General features: G+C 41.3%; 1 protein-coding gene across 4 annotated transcripts; it reads right to left on the reverse strand.

The window, feature by feature from the left end:
• Positions 1 to 148: 148 nt before the first annotated feature.
• Positions 149 to 27,052, reverse strand: ppp1r13bb (protein phosphatase 1, regulatory subunit 13Bb). 4 transcript variants are annotated; one of them, XM_006797118.2, is made up of 20 exons: positions 26,676 to 27,052; positions 26,265 to 26,436; positions 19,744 to 19,891; positions 18,109 to 18,228; positions 17,113 to 17,183; positions 11,723 to 11,824; positions 8,937 to 9,111; positions 8,365 to 8,564; positions 8,068 to 8,232; positions 7,563 to 7,755; positions 6,551 to 6,679; positions 4,511 to 4,644; positions 3,654 to 4,107; positions 2,889 to 3,335; positions 2,551 to 2,795; positions 2,332 to 2,469; positions 2,102 to 2,235; positions 1,837 to 2,003; positions 1,465 to 1,664; positions 149 to 1,249 (listed from the first exon to the last, which is right to left on the reverse strand). In XM_006797118.2, the coding sequence occupies exons 2-20, from the start codon at positions 26,271 to 26,273 to the stop codon at positions 1,208 to 1,210; spliced, it is 3,273 nt and encodes a 1,090-aa protein (XP_006797181.2). In that variant the 5' UTR covers positions 26,274 to 26,436; positions 26,676 to 27,052; the 3' UTR covers positions 149 to 1,207. The 4 variants fall into 4 exon arrangements, with proteins under 4 accessions (XP_006797181.2, XP_006797180.2, XP_006797179.2 ...); XM_006797117.2 differs by having other exon boundaries at positions 2,551 to 3,335; positions 8,092 to 8,232; XM_006797116.2 differs by having other exon boundaries at positions 2,551 to 3,335.
• Positions 27,053 to 27,164: the final 112 nt, after the last annotated feature.

The raw sequence follows: 27,164 nt of genomic DNA on the forward strand, positions 1-27,164 counted from the left end.
GGTTCACTTTATATTGCACACATAGTTGCCAATATTTGACCATCCGTAGCTCCACAGTTTGAGAACCAACAGCTAAAAGAGTAGAATGATATATAGATATAGATGTAACTTTGGTTCACACAGAATGACGCACACCAGCTCACAGGGGTTATTGTTCAAAGGCTCACTTATAATTTATTAATGTTCTCGCCACACGTCCGCAACAATCCTGCATCCACATTCTGAACAGATGACACTAACGGAAGAAAAATAAATAAAGAAATCACATCTTGCAACGATGTTTGTGAAATGCAATTCATGGCAATGTGCGAACTGTCAAATCTATATTCATCTTTTCTTGAATACACTGGAATTTGACTGGCCTGTCTGACAAAAATACTCAGGATTTACAGCATAGTCTCGAAGGACTCTAAAGTCTGAGAACTTATAATCCTTTCTGATAGCAGCAAATCAATTGATTATCTCACTCCTCAACAATTCTGCAAGATCACAGGGAGTAATAGATTTAAAGTTGATGCATTTTCATCTTTGGTGGTTAGGCCTTCATTAAAGTACATATTTTCTGCATTAGTGTTTTAGTCACAGGGATCAAATTAGCCTTAAAAAAATACTTCATGTCCAATAACTCTAATTACATTACATTGACAAATAAAATAAAATGGGGGGAAAAAAATCAGCAACTTCTCCCAATCTTAAAGATGAACTTCCAGTTATCAATATAGTGTCGTGTAAACCATTGCCACCACAGACCTCAGTAGGGAGATGGCTAAACAAGTGTGAACACTGCAAGAAATACTGAGACAAGGATTAGTGTTTGATTCTTCAAATTGATGTCAGTTACAGAGCTGGCACTGAAACGGGATCAAATCCAAGTCGGGACAATATCAGAGCGACAGGCTGAAGAGAGGTGGGGGTGGGGTAGGGCTGTGGGTGGGATGAAGTCATTTAATAAACATCGGAGTGCTTGTGTTTCATTGTGTTTGTGTGTGCAGCTGTAAGCATATGTGTCACGAGTTCTGTGCCCACTGCTTCATAGAAGGAAAGAAAGAAAGAAAGAAAAAAAAAAAGGATTTTTGTGAGAAGCACAAGGCTCAGGGGGGAGGTTATGGCCACAGGGAGAAGAGAGAGCACCAGGCTCTTTTGTTGTTTTCTGCTCTTGGTCGTGTCAGTAGTCCAGCTGTTAGCCACAGGTCAGTGGAGTGAGACACTATGCCAGGGAGCGCTGGCGAGGTTTGATTCTAGGATAGAGCTGCAAAAAAAAACAACAGTTTACATATTTAGTCACTGAAATCTTTGATGAATTCTTGTTTTGCAATGGTACATGTAAGTGGCATCTAACTAAAAAGTCAAAGAGTCAATCAGCTCGAGGGTAAATTTTCATTTTTGCTTAAACTTAAATTTGGATAACAAAGCTGAAATTCGATTGAAAAAAATTGAAATGGGTGTGGGAGGAGTGACGTTTACCCCCAGCAGGTTGCGGGGAACATAGCCCTCATTGTCCTCGAGTCGTGCCCACCACCACTCCGTTTCGCTGTCGTCTTGTCGTCGCAGGATGGTGATGGCGTCCCCCTCACTGAACGACAGCTCGTCCGGATTTTGGGCTTCATAATTCCACAGAGCGTACACCGTCCCCTTGTTCATTACGCCCAGCTTCTCCTGAACACCTGCATGTAAGAGAATCCAAACAAACAGTTAGTATAATTTACAGTTCAGGATACAATCAGGATATTTAAGTATAATTGCTACATTATTTTTATTACAGCCTCAGCGATTGGACTCAAAGGATTGGAAGTCTTTCTAGAATTTGTACACACCAATTGGTGTGATGTTTCTCACCGTATAGAAACTGGGAACACTGGAGGTAGCCCTCTTCCATTTCCTCGCATTTATCCGCAGCAGTCTCCACATCGCTAATGGTGCTAGCAAAGATGGCGGCCCCTGACTCGACCAACAACTTACAGAGATGAACACTGTTGCAGGAGGCTGCACAGTGAAGAGGAGTCCTGTTGAAGCACACACAAACACGAAATATGATACAACAGGTCACGTAAACCTTCGCATTCTGCGTCATCATCCAGTTTTCCTGCGTATGAGGACTCACCATCCATCACTGTCAGCAGCATTGACGTTCACTCCAAAATCCAGCAGGAACTTGACTATGTGGTGATGTCCCGCGCACACTGCGTTGTGCAGGGGTGTGATGCCTTCGTCATTGGCAGTGCTGGGATTCTCCACCTGGAAAAAGGAAGGACCGGGACAAAAAAAGATGAGTGCTTAAACTACATTCACATATAAAACAAATTAAAGTCTATAAATAGAATCAGAGCACACCTCATAAATGATCCTCTGGACCAGGTCAAATTCTCCCTCCAACGAGGCATCCAGCAGGAGAGCCAGAGGGTTAAACTTCACTCTGAAGCCATGACCAATGCGGTCAGAGTTTGGTTTTTTTAGGTTTGTTCGCTTCTCCTGTAATAATAGAGAGGAGGGATTAGCCTTTGAAGCACTTTTATTTCCTTAGATAAAAGTCTGTGTATGTGTGTCTCTCACCAGTGGTTGTGAGACCCCTGTGCCGCTCTCCTCTGGAGTGGTGACCTCCGGCACAGGGCTGGGCAGCGCCGCTTCAGAGCCTCCCACGTTGTTGTTGCTGTTGTCCTCCGATCCCTCAGCTTCAGCGGGATCCATGTGTCCTTCTTTTGGTGAGGCCACTGGCTCGTTGTCATTAGCATCAGTAGTGGCAGGGGGAGCGTCAGAGCCCGGCTCCTCTTCGCCTGGTGTTGGCGCTAGCGGAGTTTCTGAGAGGAGATTCCCATTGTCTGTATCAGCCAGAGGGTCACCTCCTAGGTATCCAGGAGGATTACTTGGTTGATAAAATGGTGTTCCATTACCTGCACCACTCCCACCTCCAGATCCACCAACTCCATTTCCCTCTATGCCTCCTGCAAGAGTGTTGAATCTCTGGTAGAGCAGTTTCTGGATGTTGGGTCCGCTGGGACCCTCTGGTTCTGTGATGGAGCTCCGCTTCTTCAGTGGTCTCGGAGCGTTGGCCAGCTTTTTACGGAGCACTTCGAGGTCAGCGTCGCTTTGGTAGCGCAGCGGGGAATGTACCATTGGCGTCAGCTTGGTTGGGCTGAGTGGCCGTGGTATGTTCTCCACACTGGGAGGAGGTGCTGACGGCTCAAGATGCTGGAAGCTCTCATGATCGTCATATTCGCCGTCTAATATGTCCTCACCACTGGGTTGGCCTTGGAGCAATGGGAAGGCCCCTCCTGACTGACCAAAAGACAGAGGCGAGGGAGGCGTCGAGCTGGAGGGGAGAACAGGCTTCCCGTATACTAAGAGAGAGCAGACATGGTAGAGTTAAGGTTGAGGGCATTGATGCCATCATTACTTTCATTATGAATTCACTTTTCCATTTTGCTTATAATAAACAAGAATTGGCAGTCTGAAATGGCAAAGTTAAAATTGTCTATCATATGTCCTCAGAGCTTGCGTCGCCCCTAAAATTCCTTTTTTTTCACACTTGAAAACTTAAAAGAATTTGATTTATATGATATAAGTATATCATCACATTTCAGACTGCAACTAACTAAATATTCTCAATTTCTGGGCAAAAGATTCATAAAAAACTGTCCCAAAATCTCAGTTCTTACCTGCTTTAATAGCAGGCTTTAGTGGCTGGCTCTTTGGCGCCAACTGCTGGAGGTACATGTGATAGATGGAGCTAGAGTTCACGGTAGGTGGGCCCTTTCGGGGAGACTGAGGCCGTGATCCTCTGTCTGGGATGAAGGGACGCACTGCCACAGCTGGCGGAGGATCCAGTCGTTCACTCATTCCAGAAGGAAAGAGCGGTGCATTAGGCTGGAAGGTGGGGCTCGGTGGCACTGAAATACGCTGCTGGATCTGCTGGGAGGACGAGCCTGTGGCGGGGGGGACGCGGGGCCAAGCGGGAGCTGGTGGGTTTGGGAGTGGGCGAGGTGGGGGAGGTGCATCTTTACGGCGCTCCAAAGAGCTGGCTGAGTTTGCGGAGGTGAGGTGGGATCCGTATGGTGGTGGCTGCGGCTTGTTGATGGCTGGGGAGGACACAGCCATTTTGGAGTCTAGCACCTGTGAAGAAGCATACAGGAATTTATCATTAAAACAGCTGTTATATGCACAAAAAAATGAAAGATTCACTCCTTCCCACTGAATAAAAATCCATCTTCAGCAGCCAATTTACCATATGTGCAACTGGTATCATACAGGCCTAGGAGGTTGCCGTGGTTACCCATAATTTGCATGAAACATGCCGACCTGTTTCAAAAATTAGCCATTTTGCTCTCCAAGCTGTATAGAAACTCAGTAAAGTGCAATGCAGATGAAAAGCAGAGCACATTCGCTTTAAAAGTGAAGGTTGTGCCTTATAACTGAAGCTAACATGTTTCAAAAAATGTTTTTTTTATTTTAAAGACAAATGCTCTCCATTTTCGGTTCCATTTCCTTTCAATGAAAGGAGTTTAGGAGGACGTACCTTTTCTGCACTTGGAGCACCGGGGGAGCCTGAGGGAGCACTTTTGCCCTGGGTATCAGTCCCTGAGTCTCTTCTCTCAGGAGGTTTTAGAGTTGCACTGGGCTTGCCTAGAGTAGGCCAACCAGTTTCATTAGCTATGGCATAAACAGGACACAGTTAGTAGAGAGCAAAAGAAAGAAAAGATCACACAAGTGACTTGAAAAAGCATGTCCATCAGCACTAGTCTTAAACGGCAGCTTTTTCTTATGACTAAGTGCACTGTGTGGAATATTAGTGATGACATTTCAAGACCACTAGTAAATATAATGTTGTAAACACATAAAACAACTATACTGTTTTGACCGGTATCAACTGGAGAGGTCAGGATTTTTTTTTTAGATGCCCATCCTATTAACCAGACACAATAAAGAAACCAAGAGCTCGCTTTATGTTACATTTATGGCCATCACTGATAACAAATAGACATCGATCCAAGGAGAAGATCTTTCCCATGAGCTCCCCCACTCTCACACATCAGAAGGGAGATTTTCTTTATTTCTTTTAAAAGTACAAACTGCATCAAATTAAATGTTTCAAGAGGCGCCGCTGATCAATAGGATCAAAATCCCGAGCCTTCACATTAGGTAGAGGAAGGAATTTATGCATATTAGTATGTTGCTGATTTTAGTCACGTAGTGTTTAACTTAGTAACTATTATTGGTAACTACAATGAAAGTTAAGATGACTTGGCTAATAACAGATAATAATAACTGCAGAAAATGTGAAACTAAAAAGAAAATATTTAAAATTAAAAATAAAAAAAAATAGTAATTTCAAACAGAAAGGACAGCGTGAAAGGAAAGAAAAAGATGACAAAAAACAACAGAAATAAGTGCTGCACACACAGAAATTATAATAACCGTCACAATCTGTCACACAGCAATAATGCTGGTGAGTGATGTGTTAAAGATGTACATAAGTGCTATCATATATTAGTAGACCAGAGATTTTGACTTGTTATAGTAGGAAAGAACAGGTAGAAGAAACTTTGTCAAAAATCATTCCATCAGCTGTGATTGTAATCCACGAGAGTGTGTAATGCATGCATAACGATAAAGCCATTGAACTGGCACACCTAAAACAAATGCACTACTTATAATGTTATAAATCACAGCTGTGCTTTTCCTGCTATAACAAACCAAAATGTTTTACAATGAAAAAAAAGTCTAAACAGTTAATTCAATTCAATTCAATTCAATTCAATTTTATTTATATAGCGCCAAATCACAACAAATGTCGCCTCAAGGCAACACTATCCAGAGTCTAAAAGGGAAAAATCTGGGTCTGGTTCTTCTCAGATTATCAGGAGTGACACTTAAAGAGTGAATCCTATGATATTTTAACATGCATGGGTTAAATTCCTCGTGCATGTAAAGCGTTTGACAGCTAAAAGTGATTCTCACAGCTCAGCTGTTGTGAGAGTTTGGCGCGAAGGTTAAGGTGGCCGCAGGCCTGGGAATGAGGTGAAGTTAGAACAAAGCCACGATATTATGGACTGCTTTACATGTTAAACTGACGAGGCACTCAACTCAGCGAACCTTCTCAGAAGTGTATGAGAACACACAGGACCAGCAGCGCTTTGCCATCAGTCATGTGAGGCATGATATCAGCTACAATCAACAGCACCGACTTCGTGCAGCTTATGCTTTTAAACAGCACCCCAGTACTTTCAAGTCACTGGCAAATCCACAGAGGAATCTTAATGACCAGTCAGTGATTTATGGATTCAGCCTGAGACAGTTGGAGCAATTTACCCATCACAGCAGTGAGTGATTAGAGTGTAGGTGGCTCATGGTGTTACTGGGGAGAGTTCTTAAATACTCAATTAGTCCACGCAATAAGAAACTCGATTAGATGGAATCAAAATTGTATGATGGATTACATTGTTGTAATATGGGGGGAGAAAAAATGAAATCTGGGGCATGCTGTGGATCCTGTGCTACAATCAAGACAAGGTTCTGCAGGTGCCATCCTTTTGCTTATGCAGCGCTGTGCACTCACGGGACATGCCGTCAGAGCCAGTGGAGGCTCCAGGGCCCGGGTGTGATTCTGGAAGGGACGGGGGAACCGGGTCCACAACGATGTCTAAATCAGACACTTTCCAAGGGCCGGGAGGCTTTCGCACACCGTCTGCCCCAAGAAGAGTCATCCCCCACCCATCCCCCACACCCAGTGAGACAGACATCACAAAGACAAGACAGGATAGACATGAAAGAGAGACGGAGAGACAAGGAAGGGAAACACAGGTTACACAACACAGGAGAAGAGTGAGGTTAGAGAGGAAGGGAGGAAAGAAAAGCAATCACAGAAATCAAGCCCAGGTGGAGAATCAACTGAGATGTCAGGTAGGAAGGAATCAGTTCAGGCAGAGGAAGGAACTTCAGCAGCATGCAGAAAGTGTTCAATGTGTAGCTGGAAATGCTGGATTTATGATCTATCTGAACAGAACCCTGGATGATTGGAGGTTTCTGATACTGTCCAAAGTCTGAAATGAGTGATCTCACTTTCAGACATTCATGCCTTCGTTGACCAGCTGGCTCTACAGCAGCGGTCCCCAACCTTTTCTGTGCCACGGACCGGTTTATGCCCGACAATATTTTCACGGCCCGGCTCTTAAGGTGCCGTGGATAAATACAACAAAATAAAACCAGTACCGGTACCAAAAGAGAAGATTTATTTATAACACATGCAAAAAAACCAGGGAAACTAAGTTGACAATAAAAATGATTTTTAAAAAAATGATGCTAAAAAACAATAAAAACCCTGAAAAGCATTAATTTCACACCCGAGCCTCAACTCTCGAGGCCCAGTACCAAACGTCTCATGGACCTGTACCGGTGCGCGCTCCAGGGGTTGGGGACCGCTCTTCTATAGGACCTGCACTCTCAGACTACATGTACTAAACTTGTCAGTGTTTTTTAAACATTTCTGCATTTTGTAAAAAAAAAAAATTTAAAAAAATTTAAAAAAATTAGAAAATCTCCATGTGTAAAATGTTTGGGTTTAAACAAACCTGATTTAGTGCGGCCATGGTTGGCTTGGTTATTAACACCCAGAGTCTGTGGCTTCAGTGGATCTGGTGGTATGGTGTAGCCGCCTTCCTGTCGAGCCGGTACTGGAACCTGGATATATGGCCCGACCGCAGCAACCCGACCCAGAGTGCCGGGAGCTGGCTGGGGAGACGGAGGCCCATTGGCTCTATTCAGCTATAATAACAGAGAATGAGAAATGTTTGAGATGTCAAAAGAGCTGAAAAGCGAAAACTGTATAAAACTTTCACTACTCCAAGGGCTTTACAGCTCCTCTAAGAAGACAAATGAAAACTATTCTTTGAGTATCTATAAAAAATTTAAAACAGCATTTAAATGTTTGATTTTAAATAATAAAAAAAACCCGCAGTGTATAAGCTGATGTCTTACAGAGAGATAGAGGGGAAAAAAACAAAACAATAAAACTTTCAGAACTTTCCCGCCCCCAAAAATATGTAAACAGGAGATGTTAAGGGCTCCTAGTCTTACAGGGAGGTTCTCTTTTTGACGTGCCTCAGCTTTTTTCTTGTAGAGACGCTCCCTCAGCTCACTGATGCGCTTGTCCATAAGCGTCACTTCCATATTGCGCTTGTTCAGAAGCTCCTTCTGTTGCTGCAGCTTGCTGTTTTGCTCCTGATTCAACTTGTTTCGAATCTGATAATGATGAGCGAAGACATAAACAAATGCATAGAAAGACTGGACCAAGATAATCTGCTATCACTGTAAACGTAGCGGAACTTGTACGAGTATGCACGACATGATGCACTAATTTCAACTCTACATTACCTGAAGCTCCTGGTACAGTTTGCGGAGCTCCAGCGCTGCAGCACCGGTTACTTGGCCACCCAGGGATGTCTGTATGCCATTCAGCTTTCCCCTCCGCAAGTCCTCTAGCTGCAGGCTAAGCTGCTCCACCCTCAGCACAGCTGCCTGCAACTCCGCCTGCTTCTCCTGGAACAGGCTGCTAACCTGCTCGATCTCAGCCGCTGCATTTAGGAGGGGGAAAAAAAGGAAAAGGATCTGGATCAGCACCAACAGACAGCTTCTTTGTTTTGGGGGGAAAAAAAATACTCCAAACCATTCATCAAAAATCAAATGCTATTCTTTTATTAAAGAAACAAAAAGATCCTCAAGACCCAGACGTTTCAGAACTCTTAATTATCCAAAGTCAAGAATTCTAAATATAAAGTATGCACTGATATGAGATATAAATCATCTTTCAGTGTCTGATAGACTGTGAAATAGCTCGAGCCGAGCGCAGACAACCTTTCTGTGAAACAGCTAGCTATCTGATACTCAAATATAACCGTCTCTAAAGAGTGGTGGTAAAGTAATGCACATATTTTAAGTATACGTACACAGGTTGCCATTGATGACCTTGCTGTAGTCCACCTGGCCTCTCATTGCGCGAATCTTCTTAAGCTTGGCCTCCTGGCTCTCTACACGTTCCTTCAGCCTCTGCAGCTTCTCGCTCTCTGAAACGCTTTGCTGCTGACGTCGCTCCTGCTGCTTCAGGTAACGCAGACGTTGCTCCTTTGGAAAGCAAAGCAAAGAGTGATTGATTCACAGGGGAAACCTTCATAAAACGGTGGTTTTAAACTGTACAATTTGTATATCTTTATAGGTTAAAACATAAAATCCCAACACACGAATCAAAAAATCAGCAGGGCACCACCCAAAGCTTAAAGGAAATCTAAAACTAGGCTAAATCGTTCTACTGAGTACATTAAGTGAATTTCTGTGCCGTGTCAAGACGGTCTGAAGGCTGAAGAAAGGGTCAGATGACTTCATCTCCGCCCAACTGAGAATTGCTCCAGTTAAATTCCTAAAATAGGAAATGACAGGGCCAGGTTTCCAAATGACTGCAGGGCTTCAAGTGGGCCTACTTTTCAGACACCACAACAAAGGCAATAAATAGTCTTTCTATCAGTGAGTCTACAGCGGGCTTTATTTTGCATGACTGATCAGCATACCACAAGCACGGTGGTCAGAGTGAGTTAGTGCAATGAAAAGTCACAGAGTGACAAGGTAGGCTGTTTGTGCGACATTCAGCTCCTCCTCCTCCATTGAAGGAGAAATCCTGATAATAGACAGTAGGAGGGTAGCCACTGCGTCTTTACCCATTGGTTTGTGAGGTCCTTTTCCAAAGCCTTGATTTTTAGCAGCATATTTAGAAGCACACTGCTTTTGGAGTATAAAGTGACTCTATAGTGCTTTGTTCATTAGCAAGATGTAACCATAGATGCACAGACGCAGATACTTGGCATTGATTAGCCAATTTTCTTTTAAATAATCCTTAGAAATAGTTCTCCAGGCTTGTTGAAGAACATTAAAATCTCTTCGTTGGATGTTGGCTGCCTTTTGTTCTGTTCTGTCCCACACTGCTTCAATAATGTTGAGGTCCTGGGAGACCAATCCATGGAAAATTAAATGAAATAATGACAAATTAAAATTTGGATTCATCATTCCATAAGCCACTCATTTCCAGTCCTGTTTTTTTTTTGTAATTTGGCAATTCCTCTTTTCCTTCCTTAAGAGTGGCTTCTTGACGGCCACCAAGCACAGCACTATGGACTGAAAGCACTGTGAACTAAGACCATTTCTGATGAGGCTTCAGTGAATCATGATGGATAAACTGAGGATCCAGTTGCATTTCTCGGGTCCTCCACTTGTCCAGTTTCTTCAAAGAAAGCACACTGGGCACTGAACAGGATATATAACATTTTCTTCTAATAGTTCTTTGTGAATTATGTTTGTGCAAAAGTGCTTTTTTATCACTGTCAAATTGTGTAATATTTGGCATTTTTGATGGATTTACCTAAAGAAACTGGAGCAAATTTGTTTTTGTAGGCTGTTAGTAACCAAGTGCCTAAAGATACAATTTAAAATTGGTTCTTTCCTAAGTTGTCTGTTATGTGTAGACACAGCCCTGGCTCATCCCTTGAATTAGGTGGCTTTTTCTGTTTAAATGATTCACAAGTTGGTGTTAAGTGGTTCAAACAAAACAAACATTGTGAAAATGGTCAGGTACAAGAATGGACTGAAAACATTGAAAGCCCTTCAGAAAGCCTAGAACACTAATGTGCAAGACCACTTTATAATTATAAATATTAAGAAATAATGGGCGACTCAAGACTTGCACAGTACTGTAATTTGTCAAATAGCTGGACTATAAAGTAAATGCCAAAAATTACCAACACCTCACAAATGGGTACTGACATAAACACCTGTAGTCCTTATTAGTCTGCTGCATGTTACTTCGGGTCACTGACCTGGGCCTCTTAACTTGTGTTTGTTATACTGGTATCTTTTTAATGACAATGTCACAACATTATATGGCTCACATTGTGGTTAATTACAGGCCTAGCTAGCTGCCCCTGTGTGATGCACCCATATAATGTATGGTTACAGCTTACTATCCAAGCTTTCTTGCATTAGCTAATAACTTGACTCCACCCTATGGACTTTCAGCTAAGCACTCGACCTGCTTGTCTGAAAGTCAAGCAGGTCTTTATTGATAATTATTCACAAGGATGCTTTTCACAACTCCAGATAAAATCCTGATGATGTGGAGCTGCAGCTGGTTAGTGAATAGCGCTAATTCCTGTAAAGACTTGAGTATCATTTCTGACCGACTGGACAATCCTGGCACCGTGACTCACACTGCATCCAATCTCATTCGTTACATAATGGTTTGCCCCCATTTCAGGTCACGACAGACTCTTTGGATGAGACGAGTGCAACAACATTCCACTTTCTCTCCGACAGAGCGGTCCAAGGCTGCTTTGTGTCCCGAACTTGATTGAACTAATGCCCAGGCTGCGTCTGTGGCATCGGACTAAATGACACACCATCCGGCCAAACCCTGGCCAAGGCTATGATTTGTCAGGCCTGCTATGTTACTCAGTTAAGTTACTGCAACAATTTTTCAGTAACACATCCCAGCATAAGAACATTTACCGACTTGTTTTAAGCACAATTTTACAGAAACAAACACATAATATGAACAGCAAAAAGACGAGAAATATGGACTCACTTGTGCTTCCAATTAACACATTTTGTTAGCATAAAACAAACTTTGCATAAAAGACCATGACTGTATTTGGAGGAAGGATTCGTGGTAAGAGAATGAAGCTGCTGATACCTTTGCAACGAGCATCTGCTGCTGAGCCTCGATTTGCTGCTGCTGCCGTGTGGCCATCTCCTGCAGCTCCGACAGCGTGAGCTCCACACGCTGGCTGCCCACCTACACACCAACACAGGAACTGGTCAATACTCTGAAATTTTGCCAACTACTCTTGATGTTGAACCCCTGAGACTGATGATTAATAATGAGTTTAATGAAGGTGTTTTTCCCTCATAAAAACTCACATATGACAATATTTTAATCAGGAAAAAAAGGCTAATTTGACAAAAAATTTGACTTATAATTCCTGTACTTAAAGGTGACTGATTCAGACTCAAAATTACATTACATTATGCTCGCCTCTCAGCCAAAACATTAACATTTAACAGCAGAGTTGTTCAACATCTATAAGCAATACCTTTGTGCTTTTTTACACCAGTATTCAGGTAAATGTTTGATAGCACTTTGCTATGATAACACAGAGGTCAAGTCAATAAATGCAGAATAATACAGGCCTGCAACATTACATAAGCCAAAAATATTATATAAGAAAAAGAAGCTGAAAAACTAAGCACAAAGAAATAGGTTACGAAGAGAAAAAAAAAGCCATTTGCAGAAATGATTTTAAAAGATGTCTGGATTCAGTAGCCAGAGGGTCAAACTGCTGTAGACTGCACAGTACTGAGAGCTGGGGACTCTTTCTCCAAAACAGCATCTTTATGGGACCTTAATTATGATGGAGAATCAGTTAGTGGGCAGTAGGCCCGAGCCTCTGAGGGGCAACATGTCATTTGCTGTTTATACACACAGCATAAGCTTCATATCGTATGGAGGCATTACTGAAGTAAAAGAGTGGAGCTGTGACCAGACACGAGGCTGCTGCGTTACTCAAGCACACAAAATTACCAGAAGTCAGTTTTGTTACAGCAAAACAAAAACATGAATCAGTTTATTACATTTAGCTCTGGTTGTCCAGAACATAGAGTTCTAGAGTTTTAGCTAGAGGAAGCTGTGTTTCCACACACAAAATGACCTGTTGTTGATGGCCAGTAACACTGGAGAGCTTTACTCTTTGATGACTAGGTGGACTGTAAATGTGCACAAGCTCTTATTTTGCTGTTATATTAATACACTGATCATGTTCATCGTTAAACAGAGCTCGGTAACTGACGTCACTGTGGCATCACCGCACAATGAATTGTTTGGCAGACAAACAAACAACTTCATTCATTGCTACTTCATTGCTTTACAAAGTTTAAAAGAAAATGAAGTGTACGAAACTGAAGCTCTAAGGGGAAAAAGTGAAATTCAATCAGCGTCAGTGCAGATCCTTACAATGCGTCAAAAAAACGAAAAGATTAGAGACCACAATGCCTCACGCACCCCCTGCATTCCCCAATATGTTTACCCATCTTGCGTGTGGTGCAAATAGCAACACCACAACACAATTTTATCATTTTAATTCCCACAAAGCACAAGTTCAGTTTAGCAGTGGCAAATTTGGAAATGTTAAATTTATATTTAAGATGAATATGAATGAAGAACATCAATTAACTGTGTTTGCCCCACTGTTTTCAGCCAGAGGTAAAATTGTAGATCTCGGTCGTTTACTTTCCTTTAGATGTGTATGTTTATACATTTGAAACTGCTCTAAATTAGTGTCCAATAGTTAATAATCAAATTCCTTAACAAATAAATAAATACATACAACTTTGCCCTCTGTTTAGTAACTCAGACTTCTGTTTACTACCACCACAAGTTTGTAAGCTCAGAGCTGAAAACCTTCTTGAAACTTCGAGTCAGCTGTCAGCCCAAAGCTTTGTAATGAGCGGCGACACAAGCCTGTACTATTGATCATTTTTATTGACTGATCAGCGTGTGTCTGTCCATTACATTTTACATGCATAGCACAATTGAATGAGCTGAAGTCTGCAATTCACTTGTGTGTTTGTGTTGTTTTCTTATTGCTCATGTTTGTTGTCAATGTTTGTCACTCTCAAATAATCGCCGCCACATAAGATGTAAAAGAGCAATGTGGTGTGTTAAGTATTTTTTTTTATTATTATAAAAAGTAACGAATCATAGCTTACTATTCAACCAAGTGTTACAGCTGTAAAAGATAAGTGAAAGAGAGCCCTGCACAACCAAACGCTACTGCAGCCAAACCCGAGACACAGACCCATGCAGCAAACTGTCGACTACTTACGGAGAGCCTGAACAGAAATTTAAATGAGAGGAAAAAAAGAAAAGAAAAAAGGTTTCATCTCCAAGAACAGTTTTCATGAAGTTGAAATTTTGGCACCCATGTGTTCTTCAAGAGCTCACAGAATAAAGGCAGGCTGGCTTTTCCCTACAGAGTTTCGAATTTCTAGATTCAAAACACTGACGACTACCTTTAAACAGAATACTGAGCGAACACGCTCCACCAAACTACAAGCGATATTGAAATGCTCCCAGCCTTTGCCTTTGGAAAGAGCACTGAGAGGGAGGAGACGATGCAGGAAATGTCATGGTGCCTTTTTTCCTTCAACAACAGACTGAAAAATGTAGAATACTGGCTCGAGTAGAGCTTAGTAAGAGGCATATCGTGTATCAAGTGCATGGACGCTGGATCCAACACATATTTAAAGTAGTGGGGAGAACAATAATACCAACAACAATACCTGTAACTACTGCTCTGTTTGGTTAGAGGAGACGTGAAAAAAAATGCATCTTGCTGGGAGTAAATTCAACTTTTACTTTACTCAAACAATGCAACAGTAGTGCACCCACATAGACAATCTTTTGCTCCTTGGCATTTGTTAAGACTTTTAGTTATAAGGATGTCTAGAAAGCCTCATAAAGGCTGGAAGGGCAGCATGATGACTCAATCGAGATAGAGATGGGCAGAGTGGGGGAAGCCACTGGCACATGAACACGGCCATGCTCAAATGCACTCAAGCAACACTGCATCAGTGACAGTTCCTCTGAGGGAGAAATCGACTCTCTCGTGTGGCGAAGAGAGAGAAACGCCCAACTGAGCAGACAGCAGGAAGAGAGGACGAAAGCAGCCAAGTGCACACCGATGAGGGACGCCGTTCTGCAGGATTTCATAAACCCATCTGCAAATTGTATACTTTTGCCCAAAACGACTGTAATTGCTTGCAAATGTAAAGTCTTATCAGGGTAACACTGGGGATGTGTGCGACTAGTTGTCTGGACGTTTAAACATTGCTGTCTTTGCTAGTCGATCCCAGAAATACTAGTCTGTTAATAAAATAAGAACAATATGTTTAACAGCCAACAGCAACGGGACACCACCCGGGGATAAGGCTCTCTCTCTCTCAGACCCACTCTGCCTCCTGAGCTAGAACCTACAAATCCTAAGCTATTAATTATAAAAGATTTCAAAGGAAAAACAGCAACTGAGAAAGTGGCGTCACAGGCAGTTTGATATTGTTGCCTGGGAGAAAAAATAAATAAAATCACTGAAATTATTAGTAATTTTACTAGTCTTGACTAATTCAATTAAATTTCTGGGTAGTGCCAATGAGCTGTCAGTATCATTTATGGCAGCTAAAATGGTGATATAAAAAAATGAATTGTAATCGTAGTATTCCCCACAGGGATCGCTGTTCTTTAAGATGATGATGATCAGCTCTGCTGGGCTGACTGAAAGCCTCTGGGGTTTGGGCAGCAGCAAGTGGAAAAGCTAAAGCACTGATCCTCTTAACAACCATTATATCATCCAGAGAGCCGACTAATATAATCCTCTAAATCAGATATTAAGAAGAAACTTGGACACAAGTTAGTCTCAGTACTTTGAATGGGAGGAGCCATTCAGTGTCTCTTTCGGTCAGTAGTGACACTAATGATACAGACTGTGTCATTTGGTGCCGATCAATAGCCAATTTCTATATCCACACTCTAAAGTATTACACTGTTCATTTCTGAGGCTCTCTCCTTAAGCACATTACTCGTGAAATAAAATAAATCACAGTAGATTAAAGCGCCAAGTTTAGGTTTATTTATTATACAAAGAGCTGTGGAGGAAATACACGCCTTTTAAACACAGAGTGCTCAAAGTTTTAAAAGTAATATCTGCAACCATCCACAAACACCCCCTTCACCTCGTGACCATGAAAGGTCCTTCATTACTCAGATGTTTGGGCTGTTTGAAGATTTTAATTTACCTGCTGAATGTTTACATTTTGTCCAAAGAGATAATCTGAAAGCTTCGGTACACATCTGCGTTCGCCCTGTTCCCTCTATCAGCAGGGAAATCATCAATAAACGCCACCATGCCACTTTCATTAGCAGCCTCATCACAACAGAAGCAAAACCGCCATATTTGACAGATGAGGTGATGCTTCAGAGCTCGAGTTGTTCCTTTCTTCTATCCATCATTTTCAAAGAAGCTTTTTTTTAAATGCTTTTTTGAAAACTGTACCCGCCTTACTATTATTTAAGGCTCACCCAGGGTTTCTATCTTAAGACGAATCCTCTCAGCTTCTGTCATGATATTACTCCATCTTGGTGCATTCTTGACGTAATTAATTCACCATTAATTCTGGCTAATCAAATCACTTTGATTTATCTGCTTCTTTACACATACTGACATCCATTCAAACCCATCTAGGTCTAACTGGAAACACATCTAAGAAAAAAAAGCAGGCCTTTTGTGCATAAAACAACATGCAGGAAACATTTAGTCACCCAGTGTCCAGTTACTTTTAAATACTTGAATACTGGTTGTGTAAAAAGGACTATACCTCACACGGTTCTTTTAATCCTGACAAAAAACTTCAAATTAAATCTGAGAAATGATATTTCACTGTAGAATTTATTTTTAAGTACAATGGGCTATGTACATGTAGTCTATGGATGACAAAACAGAACTTCTCAACAAAAACAAAGTTAAAAGTTGCAGATTTTCTAGGAGAATATACAGAAGATAGCTTCTGGGTGCTTTTATGCTCTTGAAAACAAAAAAAACAAAGCCTTCTTTCAACCCTGAAGGTTGAATTAGTTACAATTTCTTGACCGCAACACTTTCTTGTTGAGAAATCTGGGACAGATGGTCAGAGAGAGAAAGCTGTTCCCAGAGGCTGCTCTTATCGAAGTCATTCACATCTCTTAGTACACACATCCTTAAGCCAAAGAGTACATCAATGGGTACACCTGACAGGAAAACACCAACAGTGTGTGGAAAAGGAACAGTCCTGCCACACCAGAGCAGAGATGATCCTCTGAGTTTGGAGTTAAAATCATATTATTACGGTGAAGCATGACCAAAACCCCCAAAACAAAGACACATATACTCCTGTTTCATTTCTAGTGTGTTTTATACGTCTATCTTGTACTGTGAACTATAGGGCAAATGTTAAAGAATACTACACAGAGACAGATATTTCAACATTAATTCTCACCCCATTCTCATTGTGCTTGTCTCCAGTATTTCCACCTCTGCGACTCATTTGCTCCTGAGACTGCTGACTCCCTGCAAAAAAAGGGGGAAAAAAAAGAAGCAGTCACCATAAATAAATAAAACCCGAAAAACCCAATACAGACATGCAGTGTACTAGTGCGACACTCAAGAGTGCAGGAGTGCAAAGATGAACGTACCGCACGCAAGTGAAGATTCAGAGACAACCACCATTGTCTGAAATCGTCTTAAAGTTCACTGGTATGATTGCACATGACAGGGGGCTTTAAGAACTGGGACAAGCACTGCTAACTAAAGCCACCTACCTCATACTTTTAATAAGTGTATAAAAATTCACAGCAGAGGTCAGAAAACTGCCCTCTTTTCTGTAATAAAAAAAACAAAAACAAAAAAAAAACAAGAAAGAATGACCTCAGCTTTTATTTGGTAGTTTATAGCCAATGTAAACATGATCGGGAAGACCACCAGGTAACTTGTATTTAAAACATTACAGACTCAGGCTGATAATACTTAAAAGTGGATGCTACACATAGCTGTTTATGTGGCTCTGCTCTATCCAGACAGAAAGACAATGTAATTAATGTGCGTGGGATAGCTGGCAAACCAGTTATTCCACTGATATTCCCCTGTGAACAACATTTGCTTTTTTAATTCTACAAAGCTTTTAAGAACATAACGACACTTCACCTATTTTAAGAAAGGCTAAACTAATATTTACAAAGCTCCAAAAAAGGAGAAAACAGAAACAGAGAGAAATCTGGGCTTTTTTGATGTGTAAAGTCTGCAAACGGCTTGGCTAGACTAGACGTGGCAGAAGAAAACAGAAAGAAAAAACACCAAGTGACACCAGTCTTCATTACAAGGAAGGCAGAACAGATGCCAAGAATTTCCCGACAGCTATCGACTCCACCCTCTACTGTTCAGGCTTCTGTGTGAAAAACAAGCACACAGAGCAGAGAAAGCAGCAGACAGCACACACCTTGATCGCTGCTCTCAGTTGGTGAATCTTCGTGCCGGAGGAAGAATTTGACTTCTTGCTTCCGAGGTCCCCATTTCTGCATGTGTTCATACATCATGTGCTCAAAGGGGATTGCTCGCTCTGAAAAGTTAAGGAAAAGTCCAGGTTCAGTCATTTACAATAGGTACACTGATTTTCAGCTAGCCTGGTACTTAAATGAACAAAAAACACTTAACTCTAAAGCTCGGTGATTAACTTGTTATACAGTCAGTCGGCACTTCATTAGTTACACTCTGCTAGTACTAGGTTGGACCCTCTTTTGTCTTCAGAGCTGCCTTAAATGTTCAGGGGTCAGATCCAACAAGGTGCGGGAAACATGCCTCACAGTTTTTGCTCCATATTGATATGACTGCATCACACAGTTCCTGCAGATTTGTCGGCTGCGTGTCCATCATATAAATCTCCCATTCAAGCTCAGCCCAATGGGGCTCTATTGGATTAACATTGAGACCTTGTTTATAACAAGTGTTTACTTGTGTTATTGTTGCCTTCCTATCAGCTCAAAGCAGTCTGGCCATTCTGCTTTGACCTCTGGCATCAACGAGGCACTTTCATCCAGACAACTGCTGCTCACTGGATATTTTACTTGCAGGGTATGTGGTAAATAATTTCTTGGATATGCATGCTGTTTCCCACTTTCCCAATACTAAGTATTACTTTACACACTTTTAAATTCAGAAAAAAAGCATTTTTTCCAAGTTGTGAAATTATTTCTTGAAGCACATATAAAAATATCACCACAGCCATTCAAAAAAACCCTTTCTAGTCTCTCCTACTTCAAAGATTTTCTTTCTCCCAGACTCCTCATTTTTAGTTGGGCTTCTTAATCACGCTTGTCTCTGAGTGTGATGCCACCTTCCATACATTTGCAGGGATTATGTGTGTGAATAATTCACTTTATGCTAATTCTGTTTACATCGTAGACATACAGACAATCTCAGAATTAAAATGATGATACCCCAAGGAAGAGTCCACTGATAAAGGCTGAGACCGAGACAGTAGGTAGAGACAGAGACTGAGAGGTTTTAGGAGGGTTTTGGGGCAGCCAGTTGCATTGTCAGGCCTCACATGACTGCATAACGTGAGGTCAATAAAGCGTTTTACTGGAATGCTGTTTTCAACTGAGCAGTAGGCCTTTAAAAACCGCTGATAACAAAGGGTGTGTCAGCACAGCGATGGTGATGGGACCGAGTGGAATCTGTTGTGACAGGGGCGTGAAGTACACTGGCACATAACCCTTTTCTCATATTAAAATTTGCTATGTGAATTATTTTATTCCATTCAGGTAAGTATGCACGGCCTCATTCAACACCTCAACTCATTTTTTTTCAAGTGCTTGTTTTAACATTAATCAAGAAAGCTAAAGGCTACTGTTTGAGAAAATGAAATTCTTGTGCATGCAAATGAAGTGTCTGGCTCAGCAATAATGGGGTTTCAGATTACTTCACCTTCAGGCATTTACAAGAGACAACCGCTGTTCTTTCTCTTTAACATGGCAGCGAACTGGATGCTGCTTCCTATAAGAAATGCAGCGCTCCCTGTTCTGAATATTAAGCACTTCAGCAGGTCTGTGAGAAAGCTTCAAACGGGTCTTACCGTTGCCTCTCCACACCTCGGCCAGATGGCAGCCGCTCTCGCCGGGCTCTTTACAGAACTCGACGACATCGCGGCACGTTGTTTCAGGGGTGATGGGCACCTCAGTCACGGCCTGCTCCCCGTCGCTGAGGTACACCGTCAATATCATCTGAAAGGAGAAGGAAGACAGTGAGAGGAAAACTGAATACAAGTGCTCAACAGTGAAATATGAATGACACAGATTACAATAAAAACAATGGAGTGTTCAAGGATGAATCTTTACCCTCTCTATTGCTACAAAGCCTGCTCTGCTGACACTACATTTCCCTGTTGACCAGCCCAGACTGTGAGTTGGAGCTAGCATTGGACTCGTGTCTGTGCCTGCCAAATTTCTGTTTACTATGATTAGTGTCTGACATAGCACTGAACACATAAAGTATGAGCTGAAAGGTAAAACATATCAATACATGCCTTCACATGTCTGTGTCGGCTCTCAGCTTCCACCAGTTTTTGAACAACCAGCAGTTAAATCACATCGACTTGATGGGTGTATGATCTAAATGATAGCCCAAACTCTTAACTCTTAAGGACTAGTTAAAAAAACTCTAAATCTGATAAGACTGAATGAGAAACAAAACATAGCTGATTTATCATCTTTACGCTTTATAATAAGCTATGAGTAAACTTCAAGCTGCTTCAAGTTCTCCTGCATTAATCAGACATCACAATGTCTGCAATGTGCATGTCACCTTCTGACTAAGCTATTAAGAATGAAACTGAGCAGCTCAGCAGTTGAGTATTCAACTAGTCAAGTTTAAGTTTCACATTTACACAGTAAACTGAATATGTTGTTGTTGCTTGTTTTTTAAAAAAAACATGTCATATTACTTTTCGTTTTATTACTACACGAAAGCATGAAAATAATAAGAAAATATATCTTGGGCAGTGATGTTTTTTTTTTTTTTTAATCTGATCTGGCTTCACACAGTCTACCTAAATCATAACCCATTCACAGGTATATGATCACCCCCTTTGGACTTTCTTGTAGTTAAGATTTAGTTATTTTTCCCTCATGCAAATCAACAGACAATCCATTTATTCAGAAAGAAAAAGCCTTGGTCACAGTCACACAAACACTCAGTGCTACCCCTCAAGGATAAGGGCATGGAAAGCAGCCAATGCATAAATAAATAAATAAATCCCAAAATCTACGATGTTAAATCATTTCTAAGACGATTCCGGTCACTGCAAAGTACTGAATCACCAGGTTAAATACATTTGTAGGGCATGTTAATCTATGAATTTAGGTTGCTAACTATGGGCAACATTTTTTTCTTCCAGAAATTGACAAAATGTTTCTAGGCAAGCAGGTTTTGGATCCTATAATAAGATTATTCAGTATCTATGTAGAATAAAACTAACAGCAGGATAAGAGGCGCAATAGGTTTGAATATTTTACTTGACAAAAACATTTATATACCTTGTTTAAACCAACAGACTTTTTTTGCCCTGCGGGAGGTGACACATGTCTGCACTGATTATGGCAATCTCCTCTATATTCATCGCTACTGCACATCACCACAATATGGGTTTTTTTCCCCCTCCTGAAGCGTCAGGCAGGTTTCCACTGTTTCCTGTGGGACAAAGCACTCTCGAGTGTTGAGGAGTGCCTTCCTGTTTCATGTGACAGGCCTCACTCGCCCCTCGCCTTCTGTGGCATGTAACAGAAAAGCGACACTGAGAGGAGTTTCGCGAACAAAAACAGCCCAAAGAAAAACTTCTGTAACAAAGAATGTTTTGCAGGGATGCTCAAAATGACGTAAACGTGTTTGAAAGGATTGCTTGGTGCATGCTAGACTCAATTTCAACTCTTTCTCAGTAAACAAAGAAGAAAAGCATTTGCTTCCAAGCCGTCCCACTTCGGCAATTTTTATACATGTTTCACTGCTTTAAAAAAAACCACCAAAACAGGGACAGCCTAAGCCTAGAAACTTTTGAAGTGTGATAAAGAAAAAAAAGAAAGGAAAAAAGGAAAAACCTACACTATGGCTTAGTTGTAACTCCTAGAGTTTCCAAGAGTACAATGGGAGGCAGAGTCTTCAGTTATCAGATTCCACCTCCCACTTTATTTCTTTTTTAAACAGACCTTTTTAATCTTTCATTCTTGATTTAAAAAAAAAACTAAAATGATTACGGCTGGGGTTGGCTCAGGTTGCACTAAACCACATTTTAATTATATTGCTAGAGGTCTAGGCTGACGGGGGACCTCCCATAATGCACTGAGGACCTCTATTCGCCTCTCTTTCATTTCCGACACATTTTTTGACACTCGCTCTGTCTTTTATTTCGCCCCTGCAAGTTAAGCTTTTACATTTCCATCCTTATTCTGCAGCCACCTCTTCTTGTCAGTTATGGGGCCATCTAACATGCTCAGTGTTTATGCTATGACTGACGTTATATAAACACTGTTATCCTCCGGCTGACTTCTAGACAAAAAGCCTTTTCATTTACATGCAATAAGGTTCAAAATGCCAATTTAAAGCCCTCAGTGTCAAAAAGAGGTAGAAAAAGAAAAAAACTCTAAAGTGAAACAACTAATACATCACTGGAAAAGTGAAGAGATCATAAATTTTTCAACACTGATTTTGCTGACTGGCTTTGACTTTGCTGAAATACAAATAAGTATAAGATGAAATGTTCCGTGTACATACTTTGTGTACACATGGCTTCATGGTGCATTTTCAATTTCACAGTAATTGCCAGCAAGCACTATTGTCATATATAATCTAGCTTTAGTCACTGAACCTACCTACAGATAATTACTCCAAGAGTTTCTCCGAGACAAAGTGACTCATCCTTTGTAATGATGCAACTGCATGATTCACTGACATTTTCTGCAGCAGCCAAAATTAAAAATTTTTTTAAAAAATTAAAAATTATTGATATGATCTCTTGTCCTAGAGATCCACTCAGTGACTATGAGAATCAACAGCCTGCATTTTCAGACAAGGATGGTAAAAACATAGAGCTAATACTGAGACACCGGGAAATCCCTTTGTGGCTCTGCGCTGTTTCTTACAGTGTTAATATGAGCTAATGGATGACCTTTTTGGGACTGCATATGCAACAGCGTTACTGGGGGAAAGAAATTAAATCTGAAAGATCTGAATGAAACCTCAAATGGGTAAGTGGTTAAGATGGATGGATGGCAGAAAGAAAGAAAATCTTTTCTAAAAGTGTGGCAGGAGGTGCTACAAGCTGCATAATGACATACAACACAATACAGTAAAAACAAAACAAAAATATTGAGGCTACTAGGCTGCTAGAGAGAACAACAGCTTGAATATAAAGAAGACTAAGGCATTCTTATTTGTATTTGTTATACAACAGCTTCTAATATCCCTTATAGATTAAACTAAAAGGAGAAAAATACTATAAAATCCATCAAAATCTGCAGTTCTTCTTTTTTTTAAATGACAACACCATAGGCCTGCATTCTGAATATTCTTGGCAGCATACCAAAACAAGCCTTTAATGATTAAAAACACATAATTAATCAATCAGACAAGATGAGGTGAAAATTTAAACTAATCACAGCACCTGCAGACTAAACTACACAGAAATCTAGAAACTACTAGATATATCCAAAACAAAATAGAAACTCTGATCCAGCTGAGTGATCACTGGGGATACGAACCACCCTCACTAAGTTGCGTCTGCCCATACTCTTGGCTCTCTTGGCCGCCCTCCGTTTCCTCTTGATCTCCCTCTTTGGTGGCCGGTGATGTTCCTTTGCCCAGATGGGGTTCTCCTTGGAAAGGCTAACGAGGCCACGTAACACTATAGTCACAAATCTCTTCATTGTGGCACTGCCGCTTTTGCGGGCACGAGACTTAGATGTTATGCCATCCCGAACAGACCTCTAAACCCGACAGTGACGCGTGCATTAGAAAAGTGCTGCAGAGGAGACTTGAGAGGAAAAAAACACAAGCTGCATGTGCAGTTCGGGCAGGGAGGGGGGAAGAGAGAGAGAGCTAGTGTGAAACAAACAGCCAGCGAAAGAAGGAGAGAGCAAGGGAACAAGAGAGTGTCACAGGGTGGTGGGTATGGATGGAGGAGGGTGATGGGAAGTAATTTTACTGAAAAAGTGTCCCTGGGATGTGCCTGTGGCTGCAGCACCAACAACTCCCTGCTAATGAGAATAGTTTGGCCACAGCTGTGACTGGCAGGCAGGTCAACACCATCATGCAGAGCCAAGAAAGAGATTATGCTTATACTGGGCTGTGCATGACTCAAAGGAGTCAATGCATTATGCTACAGTGGGCACCATTTGGAGATCATTTAACTTCTGAGAGGGAAAAGGCATCATTTAGTGCCCTGATCTCCAGCACACATCAAACATTTCCTCACATAAATCCAGTTACTTACTTATTCTTAAAGATGGGCCCTGAGTGAAGGGAAAAAAGTTTAAGTACATTACTGTTTTTTGTCTATAAACTTGAACCATTCAAACAATCCTTAAATGTCATAAATGTAAGACACTGGGATACAACACTACTTACATACTCCAGCTGTAACCAAAAACACAAGTAACTGTAACCCAGCAGAAGCCCAAATGTGTGGCAAACAACACACTATGATAAGTATTGGTCATGAGTCTGTATGGTAATCTGGTCAGACACAAACACACAGCTTAATCACAGCTAAACCCAAGGAGGCTGTCAAAGTTGTCTCTGACATTCTGGACTAATAGTCCATCTCATGCTGCCCAAACTTGCCAAAAACCACTCGTCAACCGTACGGAGGAAAGACGAGACAAATGATGTGAAACAAACTGAAACATCTGAGTAACCGTGATTCCTGCAAACTACAAAATTATCAAGTTTTTTTTTTTTTTTAAACGTTCCTTTAGTCGGACTTCAGCACTCACCTAGTGTTTCATGTTTAACAAATTTTATCTGGCTTTGCTTTTACAGACTTATGTAGATGTCTCTTACATGTCTAATACTTACGAAGTGCGCCTTCCCTGTTAAATTTTATTTTAAACTGTGATAATGCATACTAATATTATTATTATTATTTTCCTTTTACTTAGAGTCGTTTTTAAAGTGTCTTTTTTTAAATGAATAAAATAGATCTATCAGTCCCACACGGGGGGAACTTGTTAAATAAATCAATATTGATATAGTCATACCCAATTGAACTTGATATTTTTACTTTTTAATGATAATTGTTTTATTATTTCAAACAAGTATATCTACAAAAATGTGAATGCAGCAATAATATGCATTGTTTACTTTTTCCTGTAAGTCAGGCTCTGCCTGGTTCCACCGCCTGAGATTAATGCCACTTGACAATCTACTCGGCTCAAAAGTTCCCCTTAACAACAGAGCATTAGTCGACGCAGCCACACAGACCTAGATCTGCCAACGTCTCATTGGCTGCTGGATTCACGCGAGAACCAAGCGGCTCGCTGCCTCTCTGCTCGACTGGCTCTCTGACTCTGATAGCCTGTTGGTGCCACAGGGTACAGCTGTCCACCGAGGCAATGGTAGTAACTGAACCTGAGAACTGCCGCAAATATGGACTTGCTTCTGTTATACTTGGTACTTCTGGAAATGTACGAGCGTCTCTGGAATGGTGATCAAGAACTATACAAATTTACAGCCAACTTCAAACCAATAGTCGTTTGGAAAGACATAATAAGAGTGAATCACCTCCCCCCGCTTTTTTTTTTTAAATGACAAGATTTCACTGAACTGACTGTAAATTTATCCCTTGCATGAGTTCATGTTCCGCTCCCGATTCCCACAGTCGCTGCCTTCTCAGCACTAAAGACAACAAAAGAGGTCCCAACAATGCGCTACTCCAATAGGGTTGCCAGTCAGGTATTCTTTTCCTTGCAACACAGAGCTTCTTGAACAATAACACCAAGGTAAAAAACAAAAACAAACACACACACACACAAAAAAAAAAACAATAGAATGAAAATATTTCTTGGCTTAGCACACCTACTATACTCACAGCTTTAAATACATCATCCATTGTGTAAGAGCATTTTTTGTAACACGAATGAATTACAGTACGATTATCACAGAGATAGTCAATCATACTAATCTGACCTGCCCTATTGAGACACACAGCGTTATAAATCTACCTGCTAACACTTGATAAGATGTGTCACATTCTGATAGAATTCAAAAACTGATCACATTGTGTTTATAATTTAGGATCCTTTATAAGGTTTGCGTCACTCTTTTATTCTCACGAAAAAACTGCTGTGAAATCATAAAAGCCATAGTAGATCATTTAAAAAAAGAAAAGACTTTTATGACTAGGAGCTGATCTGCCTTGAGATTATCTAAGCAGCAGTGGGAAAAGCAAACAAACTCATATCAGTCAGTTAGAACTTGAAACGTGTGTGTATGGGCGGTTAGTGAACCATATTTCTGTTTTTATAATAACATATTTAGGAAAAGCCCCACTCTTACATGTTCATGAAGTCCCCTAAATGCTAAATGATACACTACATGTGCACTTACCGGCATCATATTGGTAACTCTGCGGGATCACAATCAGCGGGCATCGGCAAGCTGACTTTTGACTTCCTCGCTTATCTTCTATGGCACCAACGGAGAGTCAGCAAAGATCCACCTTGCTAGTTATGGGCTCCGATTAACTCCAATGTTACAACCAAATGGGCCTCAGTCCTCGCTGTAGACCAAAAACAGAGAATTACTTGAAGTACTACAAAGCCAAACACTTTAAGACATCTGACTCATACTACAAAAATAATATGTAATGTCACCAGCCGCAGGCATCAACTTAAATGGCCCAGGCGTGGCTCTGTGCAGCGGCTGCTGCTACAAACAAGCTAGCTCGCAAAGCAACGCCGAGGCAAACGACAAGGCAATTACATGATATTACTACGCAGTGTCTGCAGATATACTCACCAATGTCAGAGACGAGTCATTGTTTCAGTGAAAAAAATCTCAGCTCTGCTACAGTGAAAGGCACGCAGCTAACCCAACCAGCTGTCAGCCAGCCAGCTAGCGTTATCTCCCCGGTAAGGTGGTAGCTGTGTTAGCTGGAATCAGAGATGGCTAGAGGACGGTATGCACGTCGATGTCTCCGCTCTCGTCGGCCCTTTAGCTTGCATTGGCCGAACATCGGCACGAGCTGTCGACAGAGAGGTTGGTTTTTTTTCAAAGGAACAAAAATAAAGGTTTAGTTAGTTTTTTTTCTACGAAGGCAGCGAATCATCACAAGCAGGTTAGCAGTGCTAGTTCACGAAAATACACATAGCTGGAATCCAGTTGTTGACGGTAGGAGGGGCAACGTAGGGGCAACGTAGAAAGTCAGGAATCTGACGTCACCACCAGCCATGTCAACTGCAAGCATACAGTGCTAAGAAAAAGTATTTGCGTCCTTTCCGAATTCTT

Source organism: Neolamprologus brichardi, chromosome 15, assembly GCF_056152115.1.
Source record: "Neolamprologus brichardi isolate AB-2024 chromosome 15, ASM5615211v1, whole genome shotgun sequence".
In the NCBI taxonomy this organism is placed as follows: domain Eukaryota; kingdom Metazoa; phylum Chordata; class Actinopteri; order Cichliformes; family Cichlidae; genus Neolamprologus; species Neolamprologus brichardi.

Excerpts from the sequence above, each read along its gene's own strand:
- ppp1r13bb (XM_006797116.2), bottom strand. Across the intron at positions 6,680-7,562 it reads CCATGGCCGCACTAAATCAG|ACGGTGTGCGAAAGCCTCCC; the intron begins GTTTGTTTAAAC and ends TTCTTGGGGCAG. Across the intron at positions 4,108-4,510 it reads GTGCTCCAAGTGCAGAAAAG|GTGCTAGACTCCAAAATGGC; the intron begins GTACGTCCTCCT and ends GCTTCTTCACAG.